We start from the raw sequence: 19,328 nt of genomic DNA on the forward strand, positions 1-19,328 counted from the left end.
ATCAAATAGTATACTTTTAGCAGTCATTCTGTAAATCACTCTTATCGTAGTTAAAATTGATTAATATCTTTTTTAAAAAATAACAATTAAAGTGCACAATTTACTTAATATAATTTTATTTTATACCTCTCAAATTTAAATTTATTTATTTAATATAAATATTTATTAGTCAAACAAATTATTCTTTAAATAACTTATAAAATTTTAATTTTATTTATATCGATTTTTCTTTTCTTATTTTTATTTTTGTTAAATGAAAATTCTTAATTTTATATACACCAATTTTCTTTCTTTTCTTATGTATTTTCCTCAATATTTTTTTTCCCTAAACAAATAACTTTCATTTCCGGCATCGCACGTAACCTCCACACCTTCATCTTCCTCTATCTATCTCCGAAATTTTAAATCTCATGTCAAAAATCTTTCCTCTTTTTCTATTCAACTCCGAACCTAAATCTCATGTCAAAAACTTTTCTTCTTCCTCTATTCAACTCCAAAATCCTAAATCTGATCACTCTAAAAAAACTTTTTCTTTCTTTATTCGATTTTATCCATCCTCCAATTCACACTATTAAAATATAACTTTGATATTTTTTTATAAATATTTTATAATGATATTTATTAAAAATTATTTATTTTAAAATTTAAAAATAATATTAGATTATTTATGATCAGAATATTATTAAATATTATTATTATTTATATAGAACCATTATTTTTAAAACATATTAACCTTATTATTTTTTTCTCTTAAAGTTTTACTTTTTTTTAGCCTCTAATAGCAAGTAAAGCTAACCTAAATATTTTCCTTTTCACTTTTCAGCATCAACTAGAATCCAAGTCCTTTCCATAGATCATTTTAGTCTCATATTCCCATAGGTAATCAAAATCGTTTACTAAACCCGATATTGTTGGACTTATTAAGAATAAATATATTGTAAAAGGAAATTATTAATTAATTATTTAATAATTAACTAGCATATAAAATTATTTATCAGTAAACGATTATAAATAAATGAATAAATATGTCTCTTAATCTTCTCCTAATTACTAAGAATAACAATATAATAAAAGAAACTATTGACTAGTTATTAAGTAATTAACTAACACATAAAAATATTAATAGCTGTAGTCTAGTTGGTTAGGATATTAGTTTATAATTTAAGAGACTTAGGTTTTGATCCGGAGGTAAGAACGGGGGACCCCCTTTCTGGGGAGTCAAGGCCACGTGGAGGTCAAAATACTAGACGTCCGACCGGAGAAGGGTAGACCGGTCGGCTGAACGGGGTGCTAGCTGAACTAAAGATGACCCGACTAGGGATTTCGACGCTCGGGTTGAACAGAATCATATAGTCGAGCGGATAGACCGTTCGGCCGAAGATATAAAGTAGCATACTGCGAACAGTCTCCACAGAGCACATTACCGAAAATCTCCTAAGTAGACCAGTACATATGACCGGCCGGACGTGAGGTGAGTGCCGGCCAGCTGGACGACCGGCATGGAGTAAGGAGAAAAGGACAAGGAACATCTTCTGACAGCGGGCATGCTTTATGACCAAGCCATACTCCAAACCTTACGACCGGGGGGTTCCGCTGTCCCATCGAAGACGTGTTTGGACTATAGCAGTATGGTGTCAGGTAAACTTTCTGACAAGCCCTTACTGAGGTATGGGCTGAGGACACGTATTCGCCTCGATATGTGTGCATGAGCTCCTTCCCAGCTCTATATAAGGAGCCTCGCACTTCACCGGAGGTATGCATTCTCGCATATTCGAAGTCACCTCTTTGTTGTCCACTTGCCTGACTTGAGCGTCGGAGGGTCGTCGCCGGGAACCCCTTCCCGGTCCGACTTCTGTGCAGATTCGCCGGAGCTCCGTACGTCCGGCCGGAGTTCTACGTCAGCGAGAAGGAGAGCTCCACGTGCCCAGCATCCGTTGATTCATCGATTCGGACAGGATCAATTTGGCGCCATCTGTGGGAACGCTCCTGAATCCGATCGGAAGCAATGGACGAGGCTGGACGACCGCACTCAGTGATGCTCTCCACAGAGGAGCTCGACGCTTTGATCGAGACAAGAGCCGCTAAGCTTGTGGAATAAAGACAAAAGTCGCAAGTCGAGCGGATTGAGCAGCAAGCAACATCAGCATCAGGTGGCCGAGCGGAAGCACCGCCGGCCACAGTTCCATTCCATCGGGCTCTATTTCGCACTCCTGAAGCCGCAGCAGTTAATCGTGATCGAGGATCTTCTTCAGATGAAGTACCAAGACGAGACAGCAGAAAAGGCAAAGCCCCCCGAGCGGACGCCTCGCCCGAACGGGTCAACCGTCAATTCTCAGAGGCTATTCTATAAGATCCTCTGCCAAAGCACAATGTGCCCTCGGCGATCGGTGAATACAATGGAACTACCGACCCGGATGATCATTTGGGTAAGTTCGACAATACGGCTACCCTTCATCAATACACAGATGGGATGAAGTGTCGAGTTTTTCTAACCACCCTCTCGGGATCGACTCAACGGTGGTTTCGGAGATTGCCGGACGGATCTATCTCAAGTTTCAAGGACTTTCGCACGGCCTTCCTTCACCACTTTGCAAGCAGTAGGCGCTATCAGAAGACTAGTGTGAGTCTGTTTGCCATCAAACAAGAAGCCCGCGAATCGCTCCGAGCCTATATTCAGCGGTTCAACAGGGTGGCCATGGATATTCCAACGGCCACCTCGGAAACCATGATGAATGCCTTCACGCAAGGCCTCGTGGACGGTGACTTCTTCCGATTGCTCATTCGGAAACCGCCCCGGGACTACGACCATATGCTACACCGAACCAATGAATACATCAACGTGGAGGAAGCCCAAGCGGCACGAAGAAAGGAAACTCCCACTGAGCGGGCTCCCCCTGCCGAGCGGAAGCCGCACAATGCTCATCAGCCGTCTAGAGGACCGAGGGCCGAAGCAATCCGCTCCCCCATGGCTAGGTCCCATGTACAAGAAGTAGCTGCCGAGCAGCTCAAACCAAAGAGGAAGGTATGGACCCATATGTTCTGCTCTTTCCACCGGACCGACACGCACAATACAAGGGATTGCCGAAGCCTTCCTCTGATTGCCCACCCCGTGCCCCGGGGTGGCCACCGCCGATCGCCATCATCTGACAGGCGACAGAGGCCTCGTGAAGCCGATCGGATGGTAGCCGATAGGCGACAACAACAGACTCCCGAGCGACATCACACTCCGAGGCGTGAGAATCCCCGGATGTCTAGGGAGCGGCCCCGACCGTCCGCTCGAGAAGAAGAAAATAGAAGTAACACTTCCCGAGGCGAAATCAACATTATAGCTGGCAGGCCGACCGGAGGCGATTCTAACCCAGCAAGAAAGGCGAGCGTCCGGTAGCTCCAGATCCATGCGGTCGGCTGCAGCTAGGAACGGGTGAGCGGACCCGAAATCAGCTTCGGGCCCAAGGACTTGGAGGGAGTCGAAGTGCCGCATGACGATGCTCTCCTCATCAAAGCGGTAATAGCCAACTACACTATTCACCACGTTTTTATTGACACAGGAAGCTCGGTCAATATCATATTCAAAAAGGCCTTCGATCAACTACAAATTGATCGAGCCGAACTGCTGCCCATGACAACCCCCCTCTACGGGTTTATGGGCAATGAAGTCCTGCCGGTCGGACAGATCCGACTGGCTATTTCATTGGGAGAGGAGCTGCTCAGAAGGACGCGGACTACAAACTTCATCGTGGTGGACTCTCCGTCGGCATACAACGTCATCTTGGGACGACCGGCTCTCAGTGAATTCCGAGCGGCCGTCTCCACCTTCCACTAGAAAATCAAGTTCCCGGTTGAAGACAAAGTGGGAGAAGTATGAGGAGATCAACTAGCAGCTCGACGATGCTACGTCGAGATGGTCCGAGCAGAAGCCAATTCCGCTCGGAAGACGCCACAGATCGAGGTGAACGCTATAACTGAAAAACCTCCCTCTTTAGTTTATGAAGAAAAAGAGGAAGTGCAAATTCACCCGACCCGATCGGAGGCCACCACGTTCATTGCGGTCGATCTGGAGGCAAGCTAGAAAGAGGAAGTGATCAAATGCCTCCAGAGAAACTGTGATGTCTTCGTCTGGTCGACGCATGAGCTGCCCGGAATTTCACCGAGTATAGCACAACACGAGCTCCACGTCCGACCGGACGCTCGGCCGGTGAAGCAGAGAAAAAGGGATTTCAGCGCCGAACAAAATGCAATCATCCGGGCGGAGGTCGAGAAACTTCTGCAGGCCGGCTACATACGTGAGGTCCAGTTCCCGAGCTGGCTGGCGAACGTGGTACTAGTCTCCAAGCCGGGGAACAAATGGAGAGTGTGCATCGATTTCCGGGATCTTAACAAGGCGTGCTCAAAAGATTTCTATCCTTTGCCCCGGATCGATCAACTGGTGGACTCCACAGCCGGTTGTGAGTTGATATGCATGCTCGACGCTTATCAGGGCTACCATCAAGTGCCGCTCGTCCGAGAAGATCAAGAAAAAGTCAGCTTCGTTACAGCCGACGGCACCTACTGCTATAATGTGATGCCGTTCGGGCTGAAGAACGCGGGAGCCACTTATCAGTGCTTGATGAACAAAGTGTTCAAGGAGCAGATCGGGCGAAATCTGGAAGTATATGTGGATGACATTCTCATCAAGTCCGTCCGAGCGGCCGACCTCTTTAAAGACATGGAGGAGACTTTCCGAACGTTACGGAAATATGGAGTTAAGCTGAACCCTCAGAAGTGTCTGTTCGGAGCAAAAGGCGGGCGTTTCTTGGGATACATAGTAACCGAGCGGGGCATCGAGGCAAATCCCAGCAAAGTGAAAGCATTACAAGATATGCCGCCCCCAAGAAATCTGAGGGAAGTGCAGCGCTTGACCGGTCGGATAACTGCTTTGTCCAGATTCATCTCCAAGACTGCCGATCGGAGCCTACCTTTTTTTTAAAATCTTGCGCAAAACCACTAAGTTTTACTGGGACGAAGTGTTGGAGTGTATACTGAAAGCCTAAGCTTTGTAAACATTCATTATGAATAAAGAATCACATTTGGTCAAATTTTCTACATTTAGTTGTAGTTGTTCAATTAATTTATATTGAAGATAATATAGTATGTGGTGTCACATACAGAAAATGATATTATCAGTACCTTATAAATTATAAACAGTAGCTCACGACCAAAATGGAAAGGAACAAATCATTAGAAGGTCGTAGTGTAATTAGGTATCAATTTATCTTGACTGTATAATTACACTAGTACACTTAGTGTGTATTGAGTAGGACCATTTGAGGTCGTTTCTTTTATACTGACTTTATAAAGAAACAAAGATCTCGGTTATTATGGAAGTGTGTGCTCTTAATCCTGATATAATAACAAGCACATATATTTGATATTTATTTCTTTAATTTATCAATGGGTGAGGTTTAGTTCGATGAATCAATAAGCCCGATAAGTTGGGAAATGATATCACTTATAGTGTGTGTTGTTGATTATAGAAGGAAACTGTGTCCTAGAGATACTAGGTTGATAATGTCCCCAAGAGGAGCTCATAAGGATTGTCATGTTAAACCCTGCAGGTGGACTTAGTCCGACATGACGATATGGTTGAGTGGTACTACTCTTGGACTTAGATATTAATTAAATGAGTTGTCAGTAACTCATTTAATTAGTGGACATTCGATATCTTAAACACAGGGAGACTAACATGCTCATAATAAGAAGGAGCCCAAAAATGTAATTTGGGATTGGTGCGGTAGTTCAATAATAGTTCTCTAGTGGAATGAATTATTATTGATAAAATTAAGTTGTGTGTTCGGGGCGAACACGGGATGCTTAATTTTATCGGGAGACCAAAACCAATTCCTCCTCTCGGTCCCTATCGTAGTCTCTCATTTATAGAGTTCTATACCCACCTATACCCACCTTCTATGCCTACCCAATTGGGGCCGGCCAAGCTAGCTTGGGAACAAGCTAGGGCCGGCCTAGGTATGAATTTGGGTGGCCGGCCCTAGCTTGAACCCAAGCTAGTGGGGGCCGGCCAAATTAAATTAAAAAGGAATTTTAATTTTAATTTTTATTATGTGGAAGAAATAATTTATTAAAGAGAATTTAAATTAAAAATATCTCTCTTATAAAAGATCTACAAAAGATTAAAGAAAGTGATTAGATCTCTTTCCTTATTTGTAGATTGGTGAGATATTTTATTTTCTCTTTAAAATTATTCACATAATAATAAAATTAAAATTATAGAAATTTCCTTTTATTAATCATGAAGAGATTTTTAAAGAGAAATTTTATTTTCCGGAAACAAATTAGGAAGTTTTAATTTGTTGATTGAAACTCTCCTAATTTGCTCTTTTGATTGTGGCCGGCCATCACAAGTTGATTGGGAAATTTTATTTTATTTTTCTCAATTAATTCATGTCAAGGAAAATTAAGGAAATTTTATTGTAATTAAATTTTCTAATTTGCCTAGGCCAAGGAATATAAAAGAAGGGGTGAGGGTGCCTTCATGAGACACAACATCTATTATTTCTCTCCCTCTTTTGTTCCTTGGTGTGGCCGGCCATCCTCTCCCTCTCTTCCTCTTGTGGTGGTCGAACCTCTCTCTCTCCCTTGGAGCTCTTGTGGTGGCCGGATACTACTTGGAGAAGAAGAAGAAGAAGGAGAAAAAGCTAGCATCTCTTGGAGCTTGGTTAGTATTTTGGTTTTTCTCCTTGGTGAAGTTTTTCCTTTTGTGGCCGAACCTTGCTTGGAGGAGAAGAAGGTGGTTGGTGGTTTCTCATCTCGGTAGATCGTTGCCCACACAACGTCCGAGGTTAGAAGAGGAATACGGTAGAAGATCAAGAGGTTTTTCTACAAGGTATAACTAGTAATTTTTATTTCCGCATCATGCTAGTTATTTATGGAAATAATACCAAATACAAGAGGCTTACGTTCTAGAATTTCGAATATGTTTTTTCGATGCTGTGTTCTTTTGTTTTTCTTTTCCTTGTGATTTGATTGTTCTCTTTGGTTAACCTAAAGTTATTTTAGGAAATTAAATATTAGCTTTCTATAAAAGGTTTTGTCTAGTCGGTGGTGGTTGCTCCCATATCCAAGAAGGCCATGTGCCTCGCCACGTCAGTACTGGGAACCAATTATGGAAATTAATATTTAATGGAATTAATAACTTAAGGAGATTTGGGTCGAACGTGTAAAGTTTCGCAGGAGATCCAAGTCAAAACCTAAAAGAACAAATAGATTAAGTTTTGGATCAAACGTGTTAAGTTCCGCAGGCGATCCAAAATTTAATTTAAAAGAACACATGGTAGCTTGGAAAAGGTTCAGACCTTTGTACAAAATTTTTGTACAGTGGAACCTATAGGTTTTCCGAATAGCAACCAACACGAAGAATGCGATCGGACGTTTGAAGATCTGAAGACATACTTGAACTCTCTGCCTGTGCTAGCCAAGCCAGCTATGGGTGAGCCACTTTGTATCTATTTATCTTCAACTGAGCAAGCAGTCGGCTCGGCACTAGTAAGGGCGAGCGGAGAAGAACCTGTATATTTTCTAAGCCATATTTTAAAAGATGCTGAATCTCGCTACACTGGGCTCGAGAAGCTGGCTTTCGCTTTGGTCCTTGCCGCTCGGCGCCTCCGTCCCTATTTCTTGGCTCATACTATCATCGTCCGGATGAATAGCCCATTGGGAAGAGTGCTGTTGAATCCAGAAGCGTCCGGGCGGCTCATCAAATGAACAACGGAATTGAGCGAATTTGACATTCAATACCAGCTCTGTTCGGCAATAAAGGCGCAGTCCTTGGCGGATTTTGTTACCGAAGTACAAAGGCCAGAACCCGAAGCCATGTGGAAAATATTTGTGGACGGATCGTCCACTCGGCTCGGAAGCGGGATTGGCGTACTACTGCTCTCTCCCCAAGAAGAAAAGATGCACTTATCCGTCCGGCTGGATTACAGAGTTACAAACAATGAAGCGGAGTATGAAGCCCTCATAGCCAGCTTGCAGGCAGCCCGACATGTTGGGGCCGGTCGGGTGACGCTCCATTCGGATTCGCAGCTGGCCGCTCAGCAGCTCTCTGGCACCTTTGAAATTAACAACGCTAGACTCAAACTCTATGCGGAAGCCTTCGAAAAGCTCAGGGCCAACTTCAGAGAAGTCATTATCCAGAAGATACCTCGAGCGGAAAACCAGGCAGCAGACGAGTTAGCCAAACTTGCAAGTTCAATATCACCGGTTGTCATCCAACAGCCAATTGAACAAGTATCTTTGGTGGCGCACGTCGATCGGATGGAGGGCCTCGCATTTCCGAGTGATTGGAGGACACCCATCATGGAGTTGTTCCGCTCGGGAGCCACACCGTCCAATCGGGATGAAGCCCAGCTACTTAGGAGGAGAGCCGGCCGGTTCACACTCATTGGAGATCAACTCTACAAGAAGGCTTTCTCCCGCCCACTTTTGAAATGCGTGAGCTCGGAAGACGTAGCGTACATCCTCCAAGAAGTGCATCAAGGATCGTGCGGAGGGCATCCGGGCGGACGATCGCTGGCTAAGAAGATCCTGCTGGCCGGATACTTTTGGCCAACCCTGCAAGCGGACGCCGCTCGGACCGTCGTGATGTGCCTTTCTTGCCAAAAGTACCATAACTTCTCCCACCGACCCGCGGAGGAAATGAAAGCAGTTACCGTGTCCTGTCCGTTCGATCAGTGGGGAATGTATATCGTGGGTCCGTTTCCTATGGCGATCGGGTAGCGGAAATTTCTACTAGTGGCGGTCGATTATTTTTCCAAGTGGGTGGAGGCCGAGCCGCTAGCAAAAATCATCGAGTAGATGGTCAAGAAGTTTATCTGGCAACATATCATCTGCCGGTTTGACATCCCCCGTCGACTTGTTTCCGATAACGGACGTCAGTTCGCGGGAAAGTTGCTCGAAGATTGGTGCAAAAGATATGGCATCAAGCAACACTTTACGTCCGTGGCGTACCCCCAAAGCAATGGTCAAGGCGAAGTAGTCAATCGGGAAATTCTTCGCATTCTGCGTGCTCGGCTCGACCATTTGGGAGGAAGCTGGGTGGATGAAGTGTCGGGCGTCCTATGGGCCATCCGAACGACCCTGAAGGAGGGAACGGGCGTCACACTATTCCACTTGGTGTATGGCGGTGAAGCAGTGATCCCGGTTGAAGTTGGGATCGAGTCCGTCCGAGTCCAGAATTATGATGATGATAACGCCGAGCGGAGGAACATGGAGCTTGATTTGGTCGACGAGGAGCGAGCCAAGGCGTCCGTCCGGCTGATGGCGTACCGGCAAAGAATGAAGCAGAATTACAACCGGCGCGTAATCCCTAGAGCATTCCAAGTTGGCGATCTTGTCTGGAAGAAAGTAAAGCCGGTCGGCGACGTCGGCAAGCTGGAGGCTCCTTGGGCGGGCCCCTTCAAAGTCATCAAAAGCTCCGCTCGGGTGCTTATTATTTGGAGGATGAAGACGGATGGCGGCTAGATCGACCATGGAGCGCGAATCATCTCCAGCCGTACCGAGCTGGGTGAGAGGTGCGCTGATGTAATTTTATATATGTTCTGGTCGCCTATGTCCTTGTAATGCAGGAAGCAGAAATGATGAAAGGATGGCAAATAGCTTAGCCGAACGGCAGTGTCAAAATTAGCCTTAAAGACCGTCGAGCTTCGACGTTAAAAATCGAGAGACGAGCCGGCGTCTATAAACCCTCCGAGCGGAAGACCGTCGAGCTCCGACGTTAAAAATCGAGAGACGAGCCGGCGTCTATAAACCCTCCGAGCGGAAGACCGTCGAGCTCCGACGTTAAAAATCGAGAGACGAGCCGGCGTCTATAAACCCTCCGGGCGGAAGACCGTCGAGCTCCGACGTTAAAAATCGAGAGACGAGCCGGCGTCTATAAACCCTCCGAGCGGAAGACCGTCGAACTCCGACGTTAAAAATCGAGAGACGAGCCGGTGTCTATAAACCCTCCGAGCGGAAGACCGTCGAGCTCCGACGTTAAAAATCGAGAGACGAGCCGGCGTCTATAAACCCTCCGAGCGGAAGACCGTCGAGCTCCGACGTTAAAAATCGAGAGTCGAGCCGGCGACTATAAACCCTCCGAGCGGAAGACCGTCGAGCTCCGACGTTAAAAATCGAGAGACGAGCTGGCGTCTATAAATCCTTCGAGCGGAAGAAGGCGATCAAGAGGACTTGTACTCGCTGTCAATATCGTTTGACCACCTATGCGTTCCGCTCGGCCCAGTACCCAAAGGTACTTCGTCAATATCCAGTGAATAACCTCTTCTGTTGAAGGAGAATATATTCGTCCGAGCGGAAATGTTGCGCAAAATACTTCGTAAAAATACCTTTCGAGCACGAGAGGCCAAATTAACTATTAACTAGCAAAAAGACAAAGCAAGCGAAAGGATAGCATATTAAAAAAGACTGGCCGAGTGGCCAAATTACAAAAAAGGAGTGTCTTTTGCCGAGCGGCCAAATTACATGTAAAACTTCTACTCTAGGTAATCATAGAGGTCCTTCGGGATGTCGTCGAGGAGCGCCACCTGATCTGCGACCGGGATGACGGCGGACTCGGGAAGTTGACCCTTGGACTTCAAGTATGTGGTAGTGGCGGTCATGGCAAGGTCGAAAGCAGTGTACATCCGCTCGCAAACTTTCTCCGAAAATTCGGGCGAGCGGATGTAACTGTCTCAGGGCGGCGATCCGGCTTGGCTCGGCCTCTTGGTAATCTTTGAAGGCCAATTGGGACGCGGCGAGGGACTCCTGCAGGGTTTTCAGCTCGTCTATATGCTTGAGTACGTCAGCCGAGCGGCCCGCTTTCTCGCCATCGAGCTGCTCCATCAGCTCCTTTACTTTCTGCTCTAGGCCCCGAGCCTCCACATTCTTTTTCTCCAGGTCGGAGATAGCCGTATTCTTCCGCTCGATCGCCAAGCTTATCTTGTGATCCAGAGATTTTTTCACTCTCTCTAGCTCGGCCAGATTGTGAGCCTGGTCGGGCTGTCTTCTTCTGCTCGGCCGCCAGTAAATCCTGAGCCTTTTTAAGCTCTTTCTTCAGCTCGGCATATGAAGGGCCTTGAGAGCCAGATGGACCGCTTGCAACCTTCAGTTGTCTCAATTCTGCGTCCACCATCGCCAGACGATTACAAACGGCGATCTCCTCCACCCATCTCTGTCACGAGCGAGGTGTTAGAAGCCGATCGGAAATAATGCGTAACGGACTATATGAAATAAACTTACCCCCGTGGCCTGTTGCATATGGCTGTTGGCCAGATTACTGAGGGGGATCAGGGCGCTGCGCGCCCGAGCGTCGGCCCACATTTCGGCTAAGGGCCCTTTCATGGTAATCAGGTGCTCGGGCGCTGTTGGCCGATCGATTTCAGGCATTAATTCCTCAGTCGGGAGATGTAGGGACACCCGGATGGTTTGGCGCCGACCGGTAGTTGTCTGAGTAGATGTCGGAGAAGGATCAGAGGCCGGTGCCAAGACTTGGGATAAAATGGTTGAACGCTGGACTCGTTGGGGAGCGGGCGGAAGGATGCTGACGGGAACGACCTCAATAGGGTCAGCCGGCGCGTCCAATTGAGAGGGGGTCGTGTCGGACGAAATAGCCTCGACCTCTGGAGCCTTGCCGCGAGCGCTTGCATTGGCCCGGGCGGACGGTTGAACCGCGGACGTGGCTGATCGGAGGGGAGTCTCCACTCGGCGCCTTTTTTGTTAGAGTGGCCGCTCTTCTTCCGGAGTGGAGCCTTCATCCCGAGCGGAAGGCTCTTGGCTAATAGTTGCTCCATCCGCTGGCTCTAGGAGAGAAGCTTGAGCGGCCGACTCCCCAGCATGTGTCCCGCTCTCTTCTTCGTCTGAGCCGACCGGCTGGATACCGAGCGTCTCCATTTCTTTGGCTGCCGCGGCTTCGAGCGCCGCCACCTTTCTCTTCAGAATACCAGCCATCACCGACTCCATGATAATATTCACTGCAAAGGAAAAAAGACAAAATCAATTAGCAAGCAAGGTAAATGTACAAAGTGAAAATCTTACCGAAGCCGCTCGGGAGAGGTGTTCTGATCGGACTCAGCCCGAATATGTACATAACACCTTCTAGAAGAAATTTGTTGATATCAAAACGTAGACCGGTGAGCATGTTGGCGGCGTGGAGATAATCCGGCCGGATCTTGAACCTTTTGAGCTCTGGGGAGAGAGGAAGGCCGACCTGCCACTGGGTTCGGAAGGTAGGCCGTTCGGGAAGGTGAATGTAGAAGTAGAATTCCTTCCAATGCTTATTGGAGGAAGGCAGTTTATTGAAGAAGACCAAGCCGGGCCGAGCTTGGAACATATAGGTGCCTGGCTCGGATTGCTTGGGGTAATAGAAGTAATAGAAGACCTCCGGCCGGAGGGGAATGTTATGGATTTTGAAGAGGACGACTACATCGCATAGAAGGCGGAAAGTATTGGGGACTAGGCTTCCGAGTGGAATGCCGAAAAAGTTACAAACTTCTACAAAGAAGGGATGAATGGGGAGTCGCAGACCGGCCGTGAACTGGTCGCGGAAAACACAAAACGCTCCGTGCAGCGGTTTGTGGGGCCAAGCGGAGTCTGTGGGTATGATGATTTCAAGGTTGGAGGGGATCTCAAAAGTATTAATCAGAAGGTCGGCGTCGCGCCGATCGAAGCGCGACTCCATGGTAGTGTACCATGGGCCGAGGGTTTGGTCTTGGGATTGAGAAGATTGGGCCATTGTTCGAGCGGACGAAATCAAAAAAGATGATAAAAGAGGACGGCAACGAAACAGTACCCCGAGGATGAAAACCTGGGAAAGAAGTGCAAAGAAAATGCTAGAACCAAAGGGAGAAAGAAGGAGAACCTTGCAGCGAAGAGGAGGATCGAAGAAAGAGCACCGGAGATCGCCGAAACCAGAGGAGTGAGATCGTCGGAAAGCTGGGACGCGAGTAGCTAGGGAGGCACACAGGAGCAAAAGTGCAGCAAAGGGAGAAAACGGAGCTTTTATAGGGCGGAGCTCGAGCGGCCTCCACCGTTGGATCCAGGTCGCAAGAATCGGAGCACGCATCGCGCCGTTCATTTCGAACCGCCTCGATCCCATCAAAGCACCACGCCGCCGCCGTACGATGACGGCAGCACCGCCACATGGAAGCCAGCCACTGGAATGCATTTAATGGGCGCGTGCTGGACCTTAATGATAGAGATTGACGAAAACTTCGAAGAAAGGCTGAGTAATGTGGCCGTTGACTGACGTTTTGGTTACCCCCTTTATGCCGAGCGGATGGTAGTTGCAGGACGCCGCTCAGCCAAACTAATGGTCCAGTCAGTCGGACTAATCGCCTCCTTCGACTAGACTTGAAGGGGAGGCAAGTGATCCGGAGGTAAGAACGGGAGACCCCCTTTCTGGGGAGTCAAGGCCACGTGGAGGTCAAAATACCAGACGTCCGATCGGAGAAGGGTAGACCGGTCGGCTGAACGGGGTCCTAGCTGAACCAAAGACGACCCGACTAGGGATTTCGACGCTCGGGTTGAACAGAATCATATGGCCGAGCGGATAGACCGTTCGGCCGAAGATATAAAGTAGCATACTGCGAACAGTCTCCACAGAGCACATTACCGAGCATCTCCTAAGTAGACTAGTACATATGACCGGCCGGACGTGAGGTGAGTGCCGGCCGGCCGGACGTGAGGTGAGTGCCGGCCGGCCGGACGACCGACATGGAGTAAGGAGAAAAGGACAAGGAACATTTTCTGACAGCGGGCATGCTCTATGACCAGGCCATACTCCGAACCTTACGACCAGGGGGTTCCGTTGTCCCATCGAAGACGTGTTTGGATTGTAGCAGTATGGTGTCAGGTAAGCTTTCTGACAAGCCCTTACTGAGGTATGGGCTGAGGACACGTATTCACCTCGATATGTGTACATGAGCTCCTTCCCAGCTCTATATAAGGAGCCTCGCACTTCATCGGAGGTACGCATTCTCGCATATTCGAAGTCACCTCTTTGTTGTCCACTTGCCTGACTTGAGGGTCGGAGGGTCGTCGCCGGGAACTCCTTCCCGGTCTGACTTCTGTGCAGGTTCGCCGGAGCTCCGTACGTCCGGCCGGAGTTCTACGTCAGCGAGAAGGAGAGCTCCACGTGCCCAGCGTCCGTTGATTCATCGATTCGGACAGGATCAGGTTTGAATCCTAATATCAACTATTTTTTTTTCCCAACTTTAAAAGAAAATAAAAATAAAAATAGGGTCAATGGACACTGACCCATTAACCCGGTTAAGAGCTCGAGGTCGGGCAAGTCTACCTATAGGATTAGTGCTCCTATAATCATGACATTTAAGCATTTTAAAATCGTTCCTATATCCTGTGTAAGAACGGTTTAAAATCATTCTAGCACTTAAAGAGTAGAGTTTCAGAGCGGTTTGTCCCACTCCTGAATATATAGTTATAGAAGTGGTTTGAAATCATTGTTATATGTATAACGTGTAAGATCGATTTCAAACCGTACCTATAAAGTATAATAGGAGCGGTTTTTTAATTTTTATCAACGGTTACGAAAACCACTTCGATAGGATATAGGGACGGCGACAAGAGGAGCAGTGTTCAAACCGTTGATAAAAGTGTAGCAGTCGTTGAAAGTCGCTCTTAAAAGTGAAAAAAAAACTATCCCTATATAAATATTTTTTTATAACATCAGTGTACTTATACGAGGGACCCCTTTATTGATTCTTCAACTAACGCTCCTGTGTGCCCTCCATTGTGTCCGTAGAACCGTGAATACCTTCCACTTGCTTTCCCTACAACTAATGAAGGTATGAGGTTTCCAGCTCAACATCAAATCTCTGCCTCAAGTCATTGCTTCGTCAACATACCTGCCATCTCTACCCTCCCCACCAGCCCCTCCATTTATCTTAGTTTCCGGACTGATCGATATATAATAATTTTAATTAAAAATAATAATTAAATTTTCATATTATATTAATTATTGAGTAATTGTTATATGTTATAGCAACTCCTCAATCGCTGCTATAACAATGCCTATAACAACGGTAAAATAAAGGATATTTTATGGGTGTCCTTTAATTGTTATTATTCTTTTATAATGGAGAGGTATTTATTCGATGATCAATTAAATATAAGATCCTCATTTAACTTTAGTCATTACCATTAATAAAACAAAATACACTTCCACTTGTAGCATTCATCCACGTCTAGATAAGCAATCTACAATGAGATGACGCAACAAGACAAACTATTATTGATGATGTAGAATCCTCTGTTCTCATCTTTAATATGGAAAATAATAGAAAGTTCATTCACAATTAAAGTAAATAATTGTGCCAAGAAGTATGAGAAAATTTCAAAAGTTCTTTCAAAAAAAGTAAATCTGTTATTTAGTGGCCCTTTAGTATCTACACCCTAAAAACTTCAAAAGTTCTTTAATATCTAGAGCGAAGACTCATCTAATAGAACGTTGTTCTGTTCTATAAAAACAATTATTAAAAAAAATATATTTTAAAAATTTTATAGTAGACTTAGCAAGTGGCATGCAACAGAATTTATTATGCAAGGTTAGATTTTATTTTTATACATATACAATTACTTTTTATTTAATTATCTGCCTAATAATTTTAGGAAGATTTATTATTCCCCTAACATATTGATTTCCTGTTTTATAGCAAGTATCACAACAGTAATTGCAATTTAACACAATTTTTTATTTATTTTCTTCAAGTTAATAATGAATTGCATAAAATGTAATTAGTTAAATAAAAAAGTATTAAGATTACTATAAAATTCTTTCGAAAGTTGATTAATCATGGTAAATTTAAATATTAATTAAAAAAACAAAAAAAAAAGAAATTCCGTGTCTTCATTGGTCTCCTAAGAATGAGTCCCCATATTTCCTTGCCCACGACACGTGGCCCCACATAGCGATTGGCAATCAACCCCCGCCGTTGGATGAAGAGCTCCGCCATGAATCGGGGCCCAGCCGAGAGACACCATTTGACTCAATTATTTCTAGTGTGCACCATCAATCATACTCACGAAATCGAACGTACCACAGCGCTGCACGTTGTATTGAATCGGGAAGAAATAGTGTTTCCTGGGCGTTCTTATGACATTAAATCTGCAGATTAAAAATAGAAATGCAAAAATACCCTTCCACAATGAGTATGGGAGGATGAATCAAGCAATAATGACGTCCAAATTTAATTCCCGTAAGGTTAATTTAGTAATTTGACATTACTTAAAGGTCTCTAATGGCTGGAGACGCGCATCTCTCTCTGTTCGGCGCCCCGATGTCGAAGGGTGGTGACGCGGTCGCGCCGCTCCTGCCGGTGGAGCTCCGCCCGAGCGAGACGCGGCCGGCCTCGGTTCCTGGCGCGTCCGTCTCTCCGTCCTGCTCTGCTCCGCCATCTACGCCGCGATCGGATTCTTCGGCTACCTTCTCTTCGGCGAGGCCACCATGACCGACATCCTCTCCAACTTCGACCGCGACACCGGCTCGGCCTTCGGGAGTCTTCTCAACGACGTGGTCCGCCTCAGCTATGTCCTCCACCTGGTTCTCGTCTTCCCCTTACTCTTCTTCTCGTTGAGAATCAACGTCGACGAGCTCCTCTTCCCCAAATCGAGCCACCTCTCGTCGGACGCTCGCCGGTTCACGCTGCTCACGGCGGCGCTGCTTGGCTCCGTCTATCTGGGCTCAGTCCTCTTCCCGAGCATTTGGACTCTGTTTCAGTTCATCGGGTCGACCACTGCGGTTTGCATCTCGTTAATTTTCCCGGCGGCTCTTGTTCTGAGGTAGAGAATATGATCTCGTGCACCTCGAATCGTAGATTTTTATTAGTTCTTGTTCTTGAATAAATTGACAGATTGTGATTATGGAAAGGCAGGGTATTCATGGAAAGGCAGGAGCTTTTGGACAGAAATCCCTGCGGAATCAGGGTATTCATGGAAAGGCAGGAGCTTTTGGACAGAAATCCCTGCAGAATCAGGGATTTCTGTCCAAAAGCTCCTGCCTTTCCATGAATACCTCTATCGGCGCCTATTTATAGAACCCCCAACCCTCTGTCTGTCGTCTCATCGGAAAACACCTGCAAGATTCCGAAAGCTCTGTTTTTGATCCGCACACATGGCGCCGCAGATAGTTTCCACGGTGGTCTCCGGAAAGGGAAAGAAGGATGAGCCGGTGGCGAGGGCGTACGTGACGTTCCTTGCAGGCGACGGCGACTACGTGAAGGGAGTGGTCGGGCTGGCGAAGGGACTGAGGAAGGTGGGGTCCGCTTACCCTCTTGTGGTGGCGATGCTTCCCGATGTGCCTGAGAGCCACCGCCGTCTCCTCGCCGCCCAGGGCTGCGTCCTGCGTGAGATCGAGCCGGTGTACCCGCCGGAGAACCAGACGCAGTTCGCCATGGCCTACTACGTCATCAACTACTCCAAGCTTCGAATTTGGGAGGTACCATTCCAATCAATTGGTTATACTCGTCGGTTTGATCAAAACAGAGGATTAATTTTATTTTTGTATTTTTTTTTGTTGAAGTTCTTGGAGTACGAGAAGATTATGTACCTCGACGCCGATATCCAAGTATACGACAACGTCGACCACCTGTTCGACCTGCCGGACGGCGGCTTCTACGCCGTCATGGACTGCTTCTGCGAGAAGACGTGGAGCCACACGCCACAGTACCGGATTGGCTACTGCCAACAGTGTCCGGACAGAGTAGCGTGGCCGGCGGCTGAGCTCAGCCCGCCTCCTTCGCTCTACTTCAACGCCGGCATGTTCGTGCACGAGCCCAGCCTTGCCACCGCCGAGTCCCTCATCGCCACCGTCAAGATCACCGCTCCCACCCCCTTCGCCGAGCAGGTACAATAAACTAATTCACTTTAATTTGTTTCACTGATCGAGAGGCGTTTGTTTAATTTTTTTCCTTAAAAAATTGTTTTTTTTCCTTTTATATCGTGCAGGATTTCTTGAACGTGTTCTTCAAGGACATCTACAAGCCGATTCCTTTGGTCTACAACCTGGTCATGGCGATGCTGTGGAGACACCCGGAGAACGTCGAGCTCGAGAAGGTGAAGGTGGTGCACTACTGCGCCGCGGTACGTGTTCTGCATTCGTCTTATCAGGCTCGGCCAATTTTTATGATGAAAAATCAACGGTTATCGTTGGAATTGTTTCAGGGGTCGAAGCCATGGAGGTACACGGGGAAGGAGGCGAACATGGACAGAGAAGACATAAAGATGCTGGTATCCAAGTGGTGGGAGGTGTACAACGACGAGAGCCTCGACTACAAAGTTCCAGCCATCGCCGCCGCGCCGGAGGAGGCTACGGAGGCGGAGGAGGTGAAGCAGCCGCTGATGTCGGCGGCGCTCTCGAAGGCCGGAGAGGTCAAGGTCATCAAGGCGCCGTCGGCGGCATGAGGACAGCACAATTGGTCCTGCACTCCTGCTGTTGATTAATAAATAATTAAATAAAATTAAGCCTAAATATATTAAGAGAACTCTTTGTCTAATATATTATATTTTTAAAAAATAATTGGGCAATTTTCTTTTAATAATTGTGTGTGCATATGAATTTTTATTATTGTAAGTTAAATGTTAAATAAGTAAAGAAATATATAGTTTGGAATATAAATTTCACAAAGGAATATTTAATAATAAAAGATTTTTTTTCCAAAACAAGAATTAAAATCTAAATTAAGGCGGTTTAGCTTCTCCCTCGCACCAAGTCTATGCGTACGTGTCGCTTCGCTGGACTCCGCCGATCGCAATGTGGTGCGGTTGGAAGTTCGCCACGCGTTGTGGTTGCATGTATGGAATGACGTCGCCGTGATTAAGTGGGACTTTGATGAATGCAGATGGATTGATTAAGCAGCGGAGATGAACTTGCGAATTAAAGTTTATACGTGTCTAATTAATCGAGTAATTAATTGGCTAATTAGCATTACATTGAAATCGATCGATAAAATGATCAACAGAAAACAAATTAAGTCCCATAATTCCTACTATTGCATTGAGTAAATGTTTTTTTACTTACACTCTATGCACGTTGTTTTGATCTTCTCTGCCATCTTGATGATCAGTAACAGCCGCTCGTCTCGATGTCCATGGTGGACCGCGATACGCCGTGCAACAGGCAGGCCATCGACAGTATCGTCAGCGTGCGCGACACCCCGTACACGTTCCAGCAGAAGGGATCGGCGATGATCTCCCCCTACGTCGGTAGCAGCTCCACCTCTGCCAGCGTGATGTTGGTGCAGGGCACCGCGTCGCTGCACCGGAAGTGCACCGCCCGGCTCTTG

At 46.6% G+C, this 19,328-nt stretch overlaps 2 protein-coding genes across 2 annotated transcripts; both read left to right on the forward strand.

Annotated features, from left to right (window-relative positions):
- Positions 1–16,322: 16,322 nt before the first annotated feature.
- LOC121969099 (amino acid transporter AVT6C-like) lies at positions 16,323–17,081 on the forward strand. The gene is made up of 2 exons (XM_042519024.1): positions 16,323–16,827; positions 16,916–17,081. The coding sequence occupies exons 1-2, from the start codon at positions 16,493–16,495 to the stop codon at positions 17,079–17,081; spliced, it is 501 nt and encodes a 166-aa protein (XP_042374958.1). The 5' UTR covers positions 16,323–16,492.
- Positions 17,015–18,586, forward strand: LOC121969221 (galactinol synthase 1-like). Its single transcript, XM_042519187.1, has 4 exons — positions 17,015–17,482; positions 17,567–17,890; positions 17,992–18,126; positions 18,208–18,586. Exons 1-4 carry the CDS (start codon positions 17,159–17,161, stop codon positions 18,445–18,447), a joined length of 1,023 nt encoding a protein of 340 aa, XP_042375121.1. The 5' UTR covers positions 17,015–17,158; the 3' UTR covers positions 18,448–18,586.
- Positions 18,587–19,328: the final 742 nt, after the last annotated feature.

Source organism: Zingiber officinale, chromosome 4A, assembly GCF_018446385.1.
Source record: "Zingiber officinale cultivar Zhangliang chromosome 4A, Zo_v1.1, whole genome shotgun sequence".
In the NCBI taxonomy this organism is placed as follows: Eukaryota; Viridiplantae; Streptophyta; class Magnoliopsida; order Zingiberales; family Zingiberaceae; genus Zingiber; species Zingiber officinale.

What these genes read in the sequence shown, in the direction of transcription:
- LOC121969099 (XM_042519024.1), top strand. Translation starts at nt 16,493, where the DNA reads ATGACCGACATCCTCTCCAACTTCGACCGCGACACCGGCTCGGCCTTC. An exon ending in CCGGCGGCTCTTGTTCTGAG is followed by an intron (nt 16,828 to 16,915) that starts GTAGAGAATATG and finishes GATTATGGAAAG; the next exon opens with GCAGGGTATTCATGGAAAGG.
- LOC121969221 (XM_042519187.1), top strand. Translation starts at nt 17,159, where the DNA reads ATGGCGCCGCAGATAGTTTCCACGGTGGTCTCCGGAAAGGGAAAGAAG. An exon ending in CCAAGCTTCGAATTTGGGAG is followed by an intron (nt 17,483 to 17,566) that starts GTACCATTCCAA and finishes TTTTTGTTGAAG; the next exon opens with TTCTTGGAGTACGAGAAGAT. An exon ending in TGGTGCACTACTGCGCCGCG is followed by an intron (nt 18,127 to 18,207) that starts GTACGTGTTCTG and finishes GAATTGTTTCAG; the next exon opens with GGGTCGAAGCCATGGAGGTA.